This window comes from Grammomys surdaster, unplaced genomic scaffold, assembly GCF_004785775.1.
Source record: "Grammomys surdaster isolate TR1022 unplaced genomic scaffold, NIH_TR_1.0 173, whole genome shotgun sequence".
NCBI classification, from domain to species: Eukaryota; Metazoa; Chordata; class Mammalia; order Rodentia; family Muridae; genus Grammomys; species Grammomys surdaster.
In genome coordinates this window covers 1628473-1645733 of record NW_021604621.1, presented here as the reverse complement: position 1 = coordinate 1645733, position 17261 = coordinate 1628473, and the positions used below count along the sequence as shown (strand labels likewise).

Genomic DNA, 17261 nt, shown 5'->3' with positions numbered 1-17261 from the left:
CTGCCCCTGCCTCTGCCCCTGCCTCTGTTTTTCTGCCTTTGCCTCTCTGCCTCTGCCTCTCTGCCTCTTCCTCTTCCTCTGCCCCTGCCCCTGCCCCTGCCCCCTGCCCCTGCCCCTACCTACCCTTGTGTTGGGATTAAAGGAGTGCTCTACCACAACAAATTATAGAGGTTCGTACTTTAAAGGCTTAGTCACACTATTGGGAAAGGTACAACTCTGTCTGCATCTTCTAATTCCTACCTGCTTATGACTAAATATTGGGATAGGCAGTCTATTTCTGCTGCCCTGGGAAACCAGTGGATGCTTTAAGGATGTTGCCTGAGCTTCAATAAGAAGGAAATCAGCAAAGCCAAAATACTGAATCCCCAGTGTCCTGGGACCCACATACAAAAGAGAACCCTTCTGGAGCAATCCTGTGACCCTGTAGGAAAGAGCAAAACTATCCCACCAAGAGGCAGAAGTAGATGCATTAATGGGGATCCAGTGTCCAGCAAGCACAAGAAAACAAGAATCGCTCTGTATAGATCGGGTTAGAGACAGAAGGAGTTGATTAGAGGTCACAGTATCCCTAGGCTAAAGCAATGCCCACTCACCAGAACCTATATCCCAGGAATACTTTTGCCCCACACCCTTCCCTGGCCCATGACAACTTACTTGCAATTCATTCTTTCTTACCTAAGAATCCTATGAAATAATAGGCGTTATTTGGCTTTCCTCCTAAAGCCCCTAAAGACTGTGGCATCTTAAAACACTCCTAAAGGGAAAGAGAATGCAAGATTCTCAACTCACTTGTGGACTGCTGCTCACGGATCTCTGTGTTGACATGTGCAGTGTGATGAGCAGGCAGCAATGGGTTCAAGAGAAAAGGAGACTTACTTTGAATGCTTCAATATACACAGGATTGATTTGGTTTATGCCCAGGCGAAGGGGCACAATGAGCAGCAGGGGTTTCCAGGCTGGGCACTGGGCAGAGGTGCCTTTACTCTGATTGCAAGCAGTCAGAGAATCAGGAGGGCTCTCACCAGCTATGTCAGCAGCACCCACAGGGAGAACACAGCACATTTTCTCTAGAAACAGAAGGCAAGAGATCTGGATGAGTCGGGACTATCTAACACTAGGACCTTTCCAAAAGTAAAACACAGGAACCTTGCATGCTGCTCTCCCTGCCTGGAAGGCCCTCTCTCCTTTACTACCAGGAACCAGCCAGTTGTACATCCCATGGGAATTCCTGGCTATTCATTCAGATCCTTGATCTTCATATTAGACACTGAGCATTTTCTTAGTGTCCAAAGGGTATTCTGAACTGATTCCAAGAATCTCATTTCTAAATTAGTCTTTGAGGAACTCGGAATCAGAGACTGTATATTTGGGTTTTTCTAACTTTAATAGTAAAGAAAGCAGGCCAGGACAATGGCCAGCCTCTATGATCCATCTACTTGTGATTCAACAGATTATAGACACCAGAGACTCTTTACAATGAAGATTTTCCCTTTCAGAAGACTGGAAAGGAAGGGAAGAGGGCCACTCTACTCTCCTAGGCTCCCTGTCCTTGGGGAGTGGGCCACGGCATCTACTGAGTTCCAGATTTCTGAATTACAAAAGGACTACACCCACCCATGAGAAGGTTAACAGCCCAGGGACTCACTGATATCTTCAATGACCACTGTGTTATCCATTGAAACATAAACAGCCAAGGAATTCCATTCATCAAATAAAGCGAGTTTTCTGTGAAATAAGGAAATCACAGTTGGAAAAGATGAGGACATCAGTTGGAAATGGTACCATGCATTCCCAGATTACTCATGTCACAGCACACTGAGCTGAGCCACAAAGAAGCATGTGCTTGGTTAGCTCTGGCTTCTTTGACAGAACGCTAGTACAGTTCATGCCCAGGGCTTTGGAGATTACCATAGAGCCACTGTATCTGAACTTCTAAAAGAAGATCTTGCTTTAAAAATGAAAGGATCTACCTCATCAAATGGCAGAATTTCCTACTGGAAGAAAAAAATGCCATCTATGTACCTATCCTTAAAAGTCCAACTTATCTTGTTTCCTGAAATAAAAGACACTCTAAATTATAGCTTTTCCTTTTAAAAAGGAAAAAAAGTAATGTGATTAAAGTATATCTTGGGGACTTTTGTGGTTCAGTGGCAGAGTACCTGACTACTATGTATGACGTCCTGGGTCCCTAGCACCATGTGTGTGTGTGTGTGTGTGTGTATGTGTGTGTGTGTGTGTGTGTGTGTTTGTCCTCCACTGATGGAGTTATGGGTTATATGTTTGTTGCTCTTTTTATTAATTATATGGTTTCTGGTGATGCAATTTTAAGTCCTCATGCTTGTACAACAGGAACCTTATCCACTGAGCCATCTCCTTAGCCCTGTTACCCTTTTAATTTACTAATTTTAATTCATTACTTTTTTCAGAATAATAGTGACATAATTTATGTTCACTGGTTTTACTTACTACTGTTATTATTATATTTTACTTTAGGATGGTGCAAAGTGACATGTACTCAGTAGAAACCAAATTTTGCATTTTGAATTGGAATCATCGTCAGGACTAGTCACACATAGTAAGAGACTGGTGATGCTGAGCAGTTGCAGGGAGCTTCAGCTCCAGTCAGCCAGCTGATCGTCAGGGGAAACTGCTCGTTTGTTAAGCTACAATGTTCAGTATAGTGTAGATATAGTAAAGACATTATGATTTATAATATTTTCACATTATGATGGGCCTACCAGGGTATAAGTCATATGTCTTTTACTGTGTTAAAGAGCATATGTGCTTTTATTATCAAAGGCAACCATAACAAACCTGAATATACTTAAATTCTTATGAAGATGAAGATGGATGGGGTTAGGTAAAAGGACACTTGAGGCATACAAGAAGAAAAGAATCTCCAGGCCCAGGCTATCAGGGGAAGACAAGAATAACCAGGGACTGGGTGACAGAGGGAAGGAAACCCATAAGAACACTTGGATTACAAATGTCATAATGGTATCTAACATAATATGCTGATTTAAATAAACAAAAAAGAAGGACCTTCCATTTGTTTATTGTTAGAACCTCAAAATGCAGAAGAAAGAAGAAAATTCTATTTGAAACCATATTTGGGGCTTGGCTTAGTCACTCAAATGTTTTATACATTCTTCCACAAAGTTTTCCCTACTGCATTTCTGGAATCTGCCTAGTTCCTCATCAGCAGGGGTAATGATGCCCAGAAGGTACTCTGACTAAGGCAAGAAAGTGGTCCCAGTGAAGCTGCACTGGTAGCAGGGAATAAAGCCAAGATACAAATTTTCCCTGGATCCCGGGAAATCCAGACTACTAACCTCATGTGCACATCTCCACACACGTTATTCACTGAAGACTGGTTAACCGTTGAGACAAAACCCCTTTTCTACTTTATATGGAGTTATAATACCAAGAAATTGAAATATGCTGTAGCAAAGGAGTCCTATTGGTCTCCATTTTCTGATCCCTACCTCCAGCCCTGGGTTCTGGCTGTCAATTCCATTTATTCATGGAGCACTTACTGGGTGCTTATACATAGTAGGTAGTTTTATGGGCAACTGTGACAAGACAAATACAGTTTCTGCCTTCAGAGTTTTCCTTCACTGGCAGATTGTCAGGAAGGAGAGAACTACAAGAGATAAGATGCCTTTAAGATGTAGGTACTAACCATACTCACCCCATTTACAACCTGACCTCTCTACCTCATCTCTTGTGCTAGAAGACAAATTGTAAAAGGTTAAAAAAAAAGTATCATCTTAAACCTACTAACACATAACAAACTGATTCTAAGACTCCTTTGGAATTTATATGCTCCAATAGGCTGCAAATTCCTTGAGACAATGACTGTGTCTCTGTTATTTCTGTATACCCAGTACTTAACATAATAAAGGCATCCAATAAATGCTAAATGAATTAGTGAGGTTTTAAAAAGCATATTTTAATTAAGGGACAGTAATGCTATGCTTTGTGTGTAAAGGTCAGAGGGCAACTTGTGTGGGTTGGTTCTCTCCTTCCACTATGGATCCAACTCAGGTCATCAGGATTGGCAGCAAGCACCTTTACCCACTGAGCCATCTTGCTAGACCACTAATCAGGTCTTTAATACTATACAGGATCAGAGTCTATTTCTTGTCTATGGTACTTAAGCCTCTGACACTTGGTATGAACCTTTTAAATTCAAAAGACCCTCAGGCTGATGGTTCCCTGGCACATGAGCATCCATCTGTAGGTTGACAAACAGAAACAGAGTCCTGGAGTATAGCCAGATAAATAGATAGATACCAGTGACTGCAGCTCTGATGGATCAAGACAGTGGTCTATGCTTATCCACATCAAAGAAGTATGTGAACAAAATGGTAGAGACGTTTGATGGCTTAGCAGGAAGAGGAGGATTGCAAGCATAGTTAAGCTAATGCGAGGTCTAGCTGCCTGGGGATGGATACATACGGAGCAAGTAGAACAAGCAGATGTCAGACGTTTACTTACTTTATCACCTGTGCAACTGTATTTGGTCCAAACCATTCGCCAATAGATTTCCCTTCTCCTACACCCATTTGTGCTGTTTTATGTGGAAAAATTAACACGTTAGCAAAATATCTTTCATGAGCCACAGAGTCCTGATTTTATTTATTTTATTTATTTTTTTTTTGAGGAAAAAAAGTAGACAGACAACTTAGTGCAGCCATATATAAGTAAGGGGAGGAAAAAGTTCATAGGCACTACTTTGAAACTAGAAATTTGATGATCTTACCCATCTGATGGATTGAATAGCAACAGTCTTTTCTATCTAGGAAACACTGTAGTATCCTTTGGTATTCTTTGGGTTGTTCTTTTTGTCTCTCCCAGTTCCAATCTTTTGTGAGGTAGGAATAAAAAAAGATAAATAAATAAACCACAACTGCTTATTACCAGGCAATAAATTAGAAGAAAAATAAGAGAGCTATATCCAGAAGGCAGGAATGGTAAGGTAGGTGTGTTCCTAAGTATCCTTCATTTAAGATAGCAGATGCTGCAGACTTGTCAACTTCTAAGGGTTCGGTGGGTATGAAGTAAAAGCCAGGGCTGGGGGGGATGTAGCTACATGGGAGATCACTTGTCTGGTATGTGTGGGAACGTTAAAAGCCAAAGATGAAGTTGAGCAAAGAATTAACTTGCCCCCAATGTGGGAACTGGATAAAGATTACATAGCAATAATATTACATAGGTATTTCCCGGCAGCTACACTAAGAGGCTTATAACTCAGATGCCATAGTGTCTCACCTCTACACAAACAGTAATGGCTTTTGCTCTTATATTCTGGCAACATTGCCAATGGGTCTTATGAGGGGAAGTGTTACTCCAACATACAAGAGTTTATGTGGAAATAATATACACAATTCATTGCAAAGGAAGTGGTTTTTAAAAGATGTATACTAGGAAAAGAAAGAAAAAGTATTATAATTCCAGCATTGAGGAGGCTGAAACAAGAAAATTTCAAGCTCACGGCCAGCCTAGACTATATTTTGAGTTCAGAATTAGCCTAGGCTATATACAGCAAGATCTTTCTTTCCACAAAACAAAACAGAAGGGAAATAATTCAGTTGGTAAAGTACTTGGTAACAAGAGGAATATAGCTTGGGAACCCAGAACCAATGTAAAATACTCAGCATACTAAGTGTGGTTATAATACACACCTATAATCTAGTGCTAGACAGACAAAGACAGAAGGGTCCCTAGGGTTTGGTGGCCAGCCAGTCTAACAAAATCAGGAAGTTCCAAGTTCAGTAGAGACCTTCTCTCAAAAATAAAATGGAAAGAGATTTAAGGAAGATATGCTAACCTCTGGCCTACACATGCATATACATACACACACCCCTTCATACATGCAAACAGCCAGGCATGGTGATGTAGACCTATAATATCAATACTCTGGGGACAGGGATAGAAGCATGAGGATCAAGAATTAATTTGGTACCAATTTGAATTACAGGATCTGGGCCCACCTAGGCTACATATATGATCAAAATATATACAATGTATGGACATTTCACAATAAAACTTACTTCTTTGTACAATTAATATATGTTAATAAGATATAGATTTATCCCTTAAAACAATAATAAATCTAAATTAAGAAGATATATAGTACTTGCTGGACATAGAGTTAGAGTATCAACAATATATTCTTACATCTATACTGCTTCGCCCTGGATAAATCACTTCACTGCCATGAACCTCAGTTTTCTCATCTATGAGCTAGAAATGATGGCAGAACACAGGGAAAGCAAGCATAGAATATCCCAAATTCTGGCAGGAAGGCAATAAGCTGTAAAGCTCCCCAGCTCATCCCAGATCCTCTCCAAAATCTTGCATAGGACCTGTGAGTGCACAGTGAGATTAACCAACAGCTAGCAAGGTCGGCTGCTTAATAGCATAGGAAAGTGGACTTATACTTGAATGTCTGAATGTGTGTCCATCCAAGGTCATCCCACAGGGGTCCATGAAGAAGTATGCATATATCCCAGAGAACACAAAAACAAGAATTACCAGAAAGTTCTTAACTAATGAAGCCACCTCCTAAGGAAACTAATTTAAGGATTTCTTCAATATCAAATGGACGTAGTCAACCAAAACCAAAATAGCACTAGCTTCCTTATTAAACACTTCCTTTAGGTCACTCACATCCTGAGCCTCATGGGTATTTTAAAAAGAATCAAGAAACAGACTGCCCACCACACCCTTCTTCCTGCTCTCTTTATCTTTTCATTTTGTTTTGTTTTGTTTTGTTTATTGAAACAGGTCTCACTCTGTAGCCCAGGCTGTTTGGAAACTTAGTATGCAGGCCAGGTTAGCCTCAAACACACAGGAGTTCTCTTGCCTTAGCCTTCTAAGTGATGGGATTATGGGTATAAGCCACCATAGCCACAGGTTTTTGTTTTGTGTTGTATTTTGAGACAGGGTCTCTCTATGAAGTCCTGGCTGACATGTAATTCTATAGTTGAACAGGCTGGCTTCAAACTCACAGAGATTTACCTACCTCTGCCTCCTGAGTACTGGGATTAAAGCTATGTACCACTATGCCCAGGTTAAGGCCACAGTGCTTTTATCTGACATTTTAAAAGACGCTTCTAAAGAATAACAAAAATGGAAATTCTAAATTCATCTCCCCAAGTTAATTCTGTCCCAGGAAAATAACTCTCCCATGAGGAAATTTCAGCTATTTCTCTCTCATGATGGGCTTGGTTGGCTTCTCAGCCCCTTACTTGAGCTGTTACAAAGCAATTCAGGATCTTCAGTTTTCTTACTGAACGTTCTTAAACTAATACCAACAAGTAATATAGCATATGTCTCTGAAACCATCTATAGAGCAAATGGAACTCACCCCTTCCCAAGTGTCTACAGATGAGGGCTTGAGCCAGCATCATCTGCCCACAGCGCAGCATACATCCCCAGCCAGCATCAGATGAAGGGCCTGTTCCCCCTGTTGGCAAAATGGATGAGCATGAAAATATATTCCTTAAGTTAATCTTTTCTCAGTCATCAGCATATTTGAAACTACAAAGCCACACATACATATACATGAACTCTGAAAAGAGAGATAATAAATGTATTTAGAGTTCACACAGGGTTTGGATATAGGAATGGAATGTGTGAAGGTAATACTGAATCCGTGGAGACAGGTTCTACAGCAAACAAATGAACTGAACATGCCCCTTAGGTTTCTTGCTTGGAGACTGCAGAGCATGCATTCTATTTTGGTAAGTGACTATAACTATGTATGACTATCAACAAGCAAAGTACCTTGGCTAACACTCAAATACTGCCACCAAGTGTGGATGTCAAAATGATCAAAGACATATGACAGGCTCTTGACTCCCATAAATGTACTTAATGAAGTTTAAAACAACAAATAGATGATAGAAGCCTGATTAGGCAGAAGACTAATATGCAGTTACACAATCTAAGCACAGACTCTTCTTGCTATCAGTGGGCATTTTAAGAATTAAATGAGAAAATATCCAGCAGTTCTGTAACCTACACAGGATACTTGGTATTATGAGCTTGGTCTTACATAAAATGCTACTGACAAATTAGAAATACGTTATATCTTTAAAATATAGAAATTCAGCTAATAATAATAAAATAGGTTCCATTTTATGAAGATTTGATGTAAAATCACACGTGTGGTCAGAATGAGCTCTACTAGAGTCCTATTCAAAAGGACCAACATAATCAGGCAATGGTTTTCTTTTCCAACTTAGAAACAGAAAGGTATTCTAGAGGTAGGGTCTCAGATGTCTAATTTCAAAAAGTCATCACTCTTGTAAAAAAAAGGGGGGGCAAGTTATTCTCCCTCATTCTGATCCCTTTGTTATAGGGACTGAAGGAGCATTGTTATATCGAGACTAAGGAAAGTGAATAGATTCGTGAGCTGGAAGGAGAACATTCAGGCTCTTGCTAATGCAGGGATTAAGGGTCAGCTAAGTACAGAAAAGGTAGGATGAAAAGGTCCACATACAGTCAGATCAGTTAGTACCAAGACACTGAGAGAGTTGACTCAGATAAAGTGCTCAGCTCTGTAAAGACCTCTTCCTCCAGGGCACATTAACAGTTTAGAAAAGAGTGTTTTTTTGTATTACTACTGCTTGAAGAGCAAAGAAAATGTTTGGGTGAACTTCAGGTTTGGCCCACCACAGGAAGGTAAATTTCACTCCAATTACAAGGTCCAATCCTGCCGGACGGTGGTAGCGCACGCCTTTAATCCCAGCACTTGGGAGGCAGAGGCAGGTGGATTTCTGAGTTCGAGGCCAGCCTGGTCTACAGAGTGAGTTCCAGGACAGCCAGGGCTATACAGAGAAACCTTGCCTCAAAAAACCTAAAAACAAAAAACAAAAACAAAAAAAAAAAACAAGGTCCAATCCTATATCAAAAGTGGTCAGACAAGTTTCTTTTTAGGAGAGTAACTTCCACCACTTGTGGACACCTTCCTTCGTTCCATGATACTTTGATACAATGCTCACAACATTTTATAAATCTCTCAGATGGAGCAAATTCATTCACCTTATTGAATTCTCCTTTCCTTCCCCCACAGATGGCAGCTAGGAACAGACTAGAATAAATTCTAAGGAACTCTTTCTTAATTTATCTCTGAATGTCAAAATGCTCTCATCTGATAAAGAAAAAATAGAAGGAATTATTTTCTTTCCTTAAAGGTCCAGGCCTCTTTAATAGTCACACAGTGCCATATAGTGATGGAAGGTAATTTAATAACTAGATATTACCCAATTAAAGCTAATTTGATTTTCTCTCTTTAAAAAAGTAATATTATCTGTTGTATGAACACTTGATGGTGGGTTGAAATGACTAGAGGTGTGACAATACAACAGCATGGAGTCACAGGGAATGGGCTACTTCCACAATGACACTTTTGGATGAAATGTTAAACTTACCTGCTCCCCTAAATCAAATTCTTTGCCACAGTGAGCTGTTAATTCTGAGGTTTCTGTGATGTCATTGATAACCTCAGGCAAGCTATCTACAAGGAAAAAAAGCACAGCACAACAAATGATATACCTACCAATCGGTGAAAATTTCCTTCTGTATGTAAACCATAGACGAGCACTTATATCAGACAACAGCTTAGATTTTTCTGTAATTAAATGTAAAGTTAAAATTAAATCACCATATCCCATCTTTTTAAAAATGCCTACATTTGACTTCTATGCCAGCAGCAACCTTATTTTCAGTCAATCAAATTGATTGTTACAGGACTATGGACATTCACAGGAAACCTCATCACATTTGAGTCTAATAATTTCAATACTTCCCTTTACCTTCATTTTGACCAGAGCTACTCTACAGGTTCTTCTAATGATAGTACTTTTCTGTCTCCTTCCCAAATCTCAATCGTTTCCAGGATCCTGACAGGTATTACCACTGAAGTCATGCCCAAGTGACAAGAAATAGCAAAAGCAATGATCTTAGATAACCCACTAAGGCAATCATCTCCAACCTTAATGATAATAGTGTCGGCACCCACTACCTACTATCTAAAACTGGGGGGTTATATGTTTGGAGGAAGGTCGTGTTCAGGAGCAAAGGTGCAAATACATACATTTAACTAAAAATGAAATGCCCCTGCTAACTGTAGTAGAACTTTATCCATAGTTACAAAAGAAGGAAATAAATGTTCCTGCTAACTGTATAAGAACTTTATCCATAGTACCGAATGTCCAGTGTATGCGTTTCATGTAAATGGATGTGTAATATCATAAATATCTTGCATATCTTTTCAAACATAGTTCTTGTATTCTGATACAAAGTCCCCTCAATCACTACCATTATGGCTTCTTTATTTCCTCCCATACTTGGATATGGTTCTGTGTTCTCTAGTCATCTCTCTCCCTCTTCTCAATACTATATGCATATGTGTATTCAGTAAGGAATCTATAGTTAATATGTTTTTGAAAGTGAAAGGGAAATCCAAACTTTACCAATAGTTTCTAATTCCATCTCTTTGAGCAAATGGAAAAAATAGAGCTGTGGGTATTTTGTTTCATTTTGTTGTCCCTAGCACCTAACCCCCATTTGGGAAGATATATAATGTTTAAGAGTAAGAGCTCTTGGGTCTGGAAAAATAGCTCAGTGGTTACGAGAACTGTTTTTTCTCCAGAGAATGTGCATATGGTGGCTTAAAACCTACTATAGCTCTAGCTCCAGGGCATCTAATGCCACCTTCTGGCTGCCTGATACACAGACCTGAATACAGGCAAAACATGCAAATGCATAAACTAAATAAATAACCAAAAAAAAAAAGGAACAAGGGTTCTCTTCTCTTGTCTGGCAGGAAGTCCAGAGAGATACCACGTATCCTAGGATGGCCTCAAAATTGCAGAGGATGTCCCTGAATTTCTGATTCTTCTGCTTCTACCTTCTAGTGATAACAGGAATGGTCGCCAGTCCCAGTTTATGGGGTACTGGAGATACTTGGTGCATGCTAGGTGCTCTACAAATTGAGCCTCAGCCCCGATCCAAGAATGTGGTGGCACATTCTTACAATCCTACTACTTAAGAGCCCGAGACAAGAGAATTATAAAAGCAAGGCCAGCCCATAGTGGTGTGGGACTTAATTTGAGTTTGAACTCAGATTCTATTCTTACTGTGGACATAGACGTATTACTCAAGTTTTCTGAGCTTCTGTTCTCTTGTTATTAAAATGAGGAGTAGCCATGCCTCACTGGACAACGACAGGGGGACCGGAGCCATTAAAATGTCCCCTTCAAATACTGGAGGTCAGGCCTCTATCCCCGCCTTCGCAAGTTTAGAATTGCCACAGCCCTTCTATACTTAGAGAAGGGAGGAGATGTCAGGGGCAGCCCCGCTTACACACTGTAGGCCTAAAATCAGCCATAGGCCTAAAATCAGCAATAGGCCTGTCATACATGTATACTAACACCAAGTCTTGGGTCTCAGTGGCAAAACATTGAAACAGATGGCTATAAGCTAATGTGAACAGGCAGCTTTTGTGGAAATTTATAAGCCTGAGTAGTCATAGACCTTGTAAATAGGTAGCCTTGGCAGACAATACCAACTTAGATAAGGACAAGCGAGTCATAGGCAGAGTCATAATGACTTGTCCCTTGAACCTTCACCCAGCTGATACCCGGTTCTGAAGATATCTGTATTCCCCCTGAACACCCACACTCCAGTGTCACTCCCTTCCCCACATCCTGCCTTTCTGTGTTTATACCCCTGTGTGAATTAATTATGATTTGAGAAAAAATTTTAAAAAAGAAAAGAAAAACCAAAAATAAATAAATAAATAAACAAACAAACAAAAATGAGGAGTAGCAATACCTACTTCATTGAGGAGCTATAGTATTAAACAAGATAATGCATATATAGTCAATATATACATACATATACATTTATAAAGTACTTAGTTGATATCCAGCATGCAGTAAGTCTGTGCCATATGTTGCTGTTATTATATGCTTGTCCCTTTAAATGTTCACACAGGTCACTTTTGCCTCTACAGGCGCTAGACCTTCTAACTTGGCTCTATGCTAGGAAGGAATGAAAACAACAAGAAAAAATAGCTTGAAAGGCATTTTCCAGCTGAGAACAGTGTTGAATGCCTATAAATCTCAGCATTTTGGAGGCTGAAGCAGGAGGATTGCTGTGAATTTGCAGCCAATCTGGTCTACATAGTGAGCTCTAGAATTCCAGGTAAGCTTGAGGTATAGAATACCATCCTTTTTCAAAAAATGAAGGGAGTGAAAACATTTGCAAATTAATATCTGAATAAGGGCATATTGGCACTTTTGATTTCCCTGGTTTTTGGAAAGTAGCACTATAAAAGGTTCTCATCGACCCTTTCACTTTAAGTCCTAGAGAAGGAAGGGAAGGTTTAGTTTAGAAAGAAAAAAGCCCCTTTCCCAAGTTAGAGTTCAACAAGATCTCCTCACCATTCACAATTCTCCAATAAAATGCTGGGGCCTTGCTCCTGCCCTTTGATCTGCTTCCTCCCTTCCCTTACTCTATGCTAAGAGTTTCTGAAGATCTCTTCATGAGAAGTAACATCCCAGTACAGGCTTTTGGTAGTTGTGGTTTCAGAGCACCAGGTCTTTGCTACTGTTTAAGAATGCTGTGGTAAGTGGGAAAACTCAAGCCTCCTTTCTGTCAACTGCAAATAGCTAGAAGTTCTATACAAAACCAGAATCAACTAGGACACTGCGATTATTAGAAGATCTTAAACCAGATGACTTCTTATGTCTGATATTATTTCTGACAGCAGTAGATTTGTGGAAGTCCCTGGATGTTTTGTCCAGAAACACAAGGACATGATAAGAATAAGAATTGTATAGCTCAATGACTAGATACTACTAGTAATACTATGAATGATTGCATGCTTTTGAATCCTGTCTCCTGGAATGGGGACGGGACTTCTTTATAGAAAAGAATAAAGATATATTGTTTTTTGCAAAATATACAAACAGAAACTCGTATCATGTAAATGCCCTGGTAAGGTTTCTCAGGGTCTTGGGAGGAACTGTGAAACAAGCAAGCTTTCTTTTGCTGTTTAGTAACCTGACTCACAGTACCATCAGCCCTTATCAAAACAACGTTCTGTCAACCCAAGAAGGAAAATGAGAAACCCACGTTAGCTGGGTCCTCCCAGACCAGTGCCACCAGGCTTACCCGTCTTAAGGAGATGCTGCTTCCCCAGGATCCATACCAGCTCATCTGTATCCGGAAATTCTTCTAGGTAGTCGGTGAAAATAATAATCTGGTTTTCATACTTGGACATAACTGGAGGAAAATGAAGACATGTAAACATAATTTCAGAGATATGGCTTACTCCTGTGACTTGCTGACTACAGCCTTTGCCCTGAAAGTAAAAATTTCATCAGGTCGACACTAAAGGAATATTTAAATATGGATAATTGAACATTTGAATATTTAATCATATGTATTTAAATATTTAAATAAGCAGGTCACGGCCAGCACTTTATTGACTGAGCTACCTTCCAAGCTCTTCATATTTCCTTTGACTTTTTTCCCCCATGGTCCCATTTAAAATGATATCTGAAAATCCACATGCCCAGATTTACTTTAAAACTCCCCTTTCACAGGCCCTCTTCATAAATAGCCCCTTAGGTAGCTTCTCCCCACAAAAGTAGACCAAGGTAAGATGGTATACTTGACTCTTGTCTGTTTACATGGAAATATTTCAAGGTTTATATCATGAGGTTTCTAGAAGTCCAAGCTTTGGAGGAGGCTGTGTCAAGGCTGCAGAATGTGTAATTGTAAAGATGACAACATTGTAGCTAGAAGACTAGGTATTTTTACAGTGTTTTCAGTTTCTATCTTACTTGTATAATGGTTTATACAAAGAAGGCTCTTGAGGCTGATCATAAATAGAACTTGTTCCTGAGATTCACAAATGACTATTGTGATGTTGTGATACAATAAGAACTATATATTTGCTCTCTGTCCTCATTTTCTGGCACACAGCTCTGAAAATCCTTGTGATTTCCTGAGCACCAGGATGTCAGACGTATCTTTTTTTGTTGTTGTTGGTCTATTATTTGACCTTTGACCCTAGTTCCAGACTAGGAGCTCCAAATCCCTTGGAATTTCCTGGGTGATAAGAGTATCTTCTGTTCTAATGAGGCTGCTCCTGATGTGCATTGAGATGTGGCTTGTCACCTTTAAAACTAAGCAACTATTAAAGGTGTGGAAACATCATTCCAACCCTACTCTGCAGGAGGGGAAGAGGTTAGAAATGGAATAAAACATAGCTTATGCCTACACCATGAAGCGTCTATAAAACATCCCTGAATGCCACAGTTGGTGGAGTTCTGGATTTGTTGAACACATAGTAATACCTACAAAAGGAACAGAAGCTTCCCCTCCCCCACTTCCCATACATATCTTTTGTTTGGCTATTTATCTGCATTCTTTGCAATGTTTTTTTTTTTTAATGAGTAAATGTTAGTAAGTACTTCACAAAGCTCTGTGAGCAAGCCTTGCAAATGATGAACCCACAGGTGAGGCAAAATGGGGGACAGCAGTGGGACTACACTTTATAGCCAGTTAGTCAAAGGAGGACAGCACAAGTTAGGACTTACAGCTGCCATCTCAAGTGTGGGCAAATCTTTCATCAAGACTGAAAGTTTCCTCTAAGCTCTGACCCTAACCTCAGGTGGACAGACACTTTAAATTAAATCATAAGAGGCACTGTTGGTGTTTGCTAAAGATCTGGTTCATTGAGAACCCTTCAGACACATATGTTCTCAGAGATGCTGAGTGTGGTGAATGTGAGAACCATGAGCCAGTTTTCCTGTTACATTCAGCTGTTGTTATCTCTCAATTCAAGGGAAGTCAAATGAAACCCCATTAGTTCTCAGGCTATACTTTCAGAACGTACAGCCCTGTGATCTGAGAGGTGTTCAAACTCATGTTCACTTTTGTGGAAGGGAGGAACAGGTCTGCTAAAAGACTGAAGACAGACCCACGGAGGGGCCCTGCCTCCAAATTATTTCAAAGTAATTTTCTTCTGAGATAATAACAAAATATAGGTAGTAAATCAATTTCTAAGCTAGCATGTCAAAAGCTGTTTTAATCTGTAACCCGAAAAATGAAATTGAGAGTTATACTTCACCAATTTATGTTTTTACATGAAAAAATACATTGTGAGTTGAAAGCAACAGCACCCAACATACCTCATCTCTTAATTTTGGCAGTTCCCTAGCCCCTTTCCAAAGAGAAGCTGAGAGAGAATAGGGGCCCTCTGTTCAGCTGCCAGTAGCTGCAAGGGCTCTCCTAAAGCAGTCCTAAGTATCCCATGGGTGTATTTTCCTGTGCGAGCAGCACTGGGGGATATGTTTAAGTCACTTGAAAGGCCAGATTGTTTGGGATTTGTTTTCTAAATTAGAACCATGTTGTCTTCATAGAAATAAATGTTACTAAGTATAAAGGCGCCCTTGCCAAACATGAAAGCAGGTGTCCACTCAAAAGATTTTGTTGGAGGTTGAAGTCATAATCCATGCAATGACTTTTAGAAACACAGCTGAGTTGGTGTATTTTCTTAAAACATATTATAGAATTCTTGCCTTTTGGGAATTTAAGTAGCCTTTCTCCTTTGGTTTGTTTTCATTACTAAGATTATGTCTCTGTAGTGTTTCAAACTTAAAGAAGTTAGACATGAGATGGCTATCTCATTCCCCAGAGAGCATTCTGCCAAAGAACCTGTGCCCTCTTAACCTCTCTGCCTCTGGCCTCAGGCCCTGGCCCACACACAGGAAATACCAGGCTAAAAATGACCATTCAGGTCAAGCTCTTCCCAGGAGGTGGTGGGTGACAGAGGCAGAGCAAATCACATGGTGTACTTCTCTACTTCACCCTCGACCCATCACAGGCAGGAGAAACCAAGTGGAAATGTACACTCAGTGCTCTTCCACAGTAAAAAGAAAAAAAAGACATAATTTTTAAGTAGCTTGAGAGAAACATGGGAAAGTGATAGCCTCATAGGCACCCTGGTCAGGGTGAAAAGAGGTGACACTAGATAAATGTACAGCATGTATGCATAGAAACCTTGGGTCTGTTTTTAGTACAAGGCTGAAGGATATGATTCCTCTACTGCCAACCCTGCCACCATGAGTCATTGCCCAGCTATCTGGTCAATTTGGTACAGCCCTTTAAAGTCTGTGACAACTGTCCTGCTTCATTTAGGATGGCTCTGAATAAAATGGTAGCCAAAGAATTTGTCTCTGGCTCTTTACCCATTCTCAAGCTGTGCTAGGCATGCAAGAAGATCATTATAGCTTCTATTTGTATCCTTTCTCCTCTTAGAAGACTCCCAGAATGCAGTGTGTCTATCCTCAGTAAGTCCTGAAACAAGCCTGCACATATAGAACACACAGAAGACGAGAGTGGCAGTGGCACTATGTCTAAGTGGGCCTGAGAAAGGAAGAGACTAGGTCCAACACCAGAAGAACTGAGACAAAAGACAAAGCTACCTGACAAGTGGTTGAGGTGGTGACAAAAAAAAAAAAACCTCTCATTTCTGACACAATTACTCTGGACTAACAGAAACCACTTCAGTTCTTCTCACTTCGCAAACTACATTTGGCTAGCCTTTCAAATTTAACAAATCAAATATCAAGCTTATAAAGTCCTATTTTTGCAGGCTGTTCAAAGGCAGAGATACAAACCTGCAGTTTGGTAGTCCAGAATTAATGGCTACTCGCCCTAAGGAAAAAAAAAACTCCACATTGTTACATATTACGTTAGAATAATTATTGTACTGACGTCTCTACCGAGTTAGTTTAATGATTAAACCAGGATTTCCTTTAACTTCCAGAACCAAAATGCCTCCCATCCTAAACCAAGGATCTCTATATACATGTTGGGGCATGTCTTTGCCTCCAACCCAGCCAGGAGATATCTTCCATTGTCTGCTTGGTAAAGGTCAAGAATGAGAATCATGTGCCCTGAACACGTACACAGCCTTGGAAATGCAACAGCCTCCTGTATATACATGTTTTCTAGATTCTCGGGACTATCTAATGCTTTTTAGAAATCCTCAAGGTATCTTAATCCGTCTGTTTTTCCTTGGATGTTTTCTGGTTAGTTAGCTGGAAATGTTAGCTATTGCTTCAGGCGACTGAGAAGTTGTGTCTAATGGTTTTAAAAACAACACCCTGGGTAAAAGGCTTTCTGCAACCCACAGTCAGTATCAAATACATAAGACTTATAAGTGG

At 40.0% G+C, this 17261-nt stretch overlaps 1 protein-coding gene across 2 annotated transcripts in view; it reads right to left on the bottom strand.

The window, feature by feature from the left end:
• Positions 1–17261, bottom strand: part of Atg4a (autophagy related 4A cysteine peptidase) — a 64503-nt gene that overhangs the window by 24662 nt on the left and 22580 nt on the right. For both annotated transcript variants that reach the window (XM_028767454.1, XM_028767455.1), the window contains 8 exons: positions 13195–13305; positions 9572–9643; positions 7376–7474; positions 4766–4867; positions 4501–4573; positions 1646–1725; positions 877–1067; positions 676–754 (listed from right to left, as the gene is read on the bottom strand). In XM_028767454.1, the coding sequence (XP_028623287.1) occupies positions 676–754; positions 877–1067; positions 1646–1725; positions 4501–4573; positions 4766–4867; positions 7376–7474; positions 9572–9643; positions 13195–13305 (807 nt within the window). The remainder of the gene's footprint in view (positions 1–675; positions 755–876; positions 1068–1645; positions 1726–4500; positions 4574–4765; positions 4868–7375; positions 7475–9571; positions 9644–13194; positions 13306–17261) is intronic.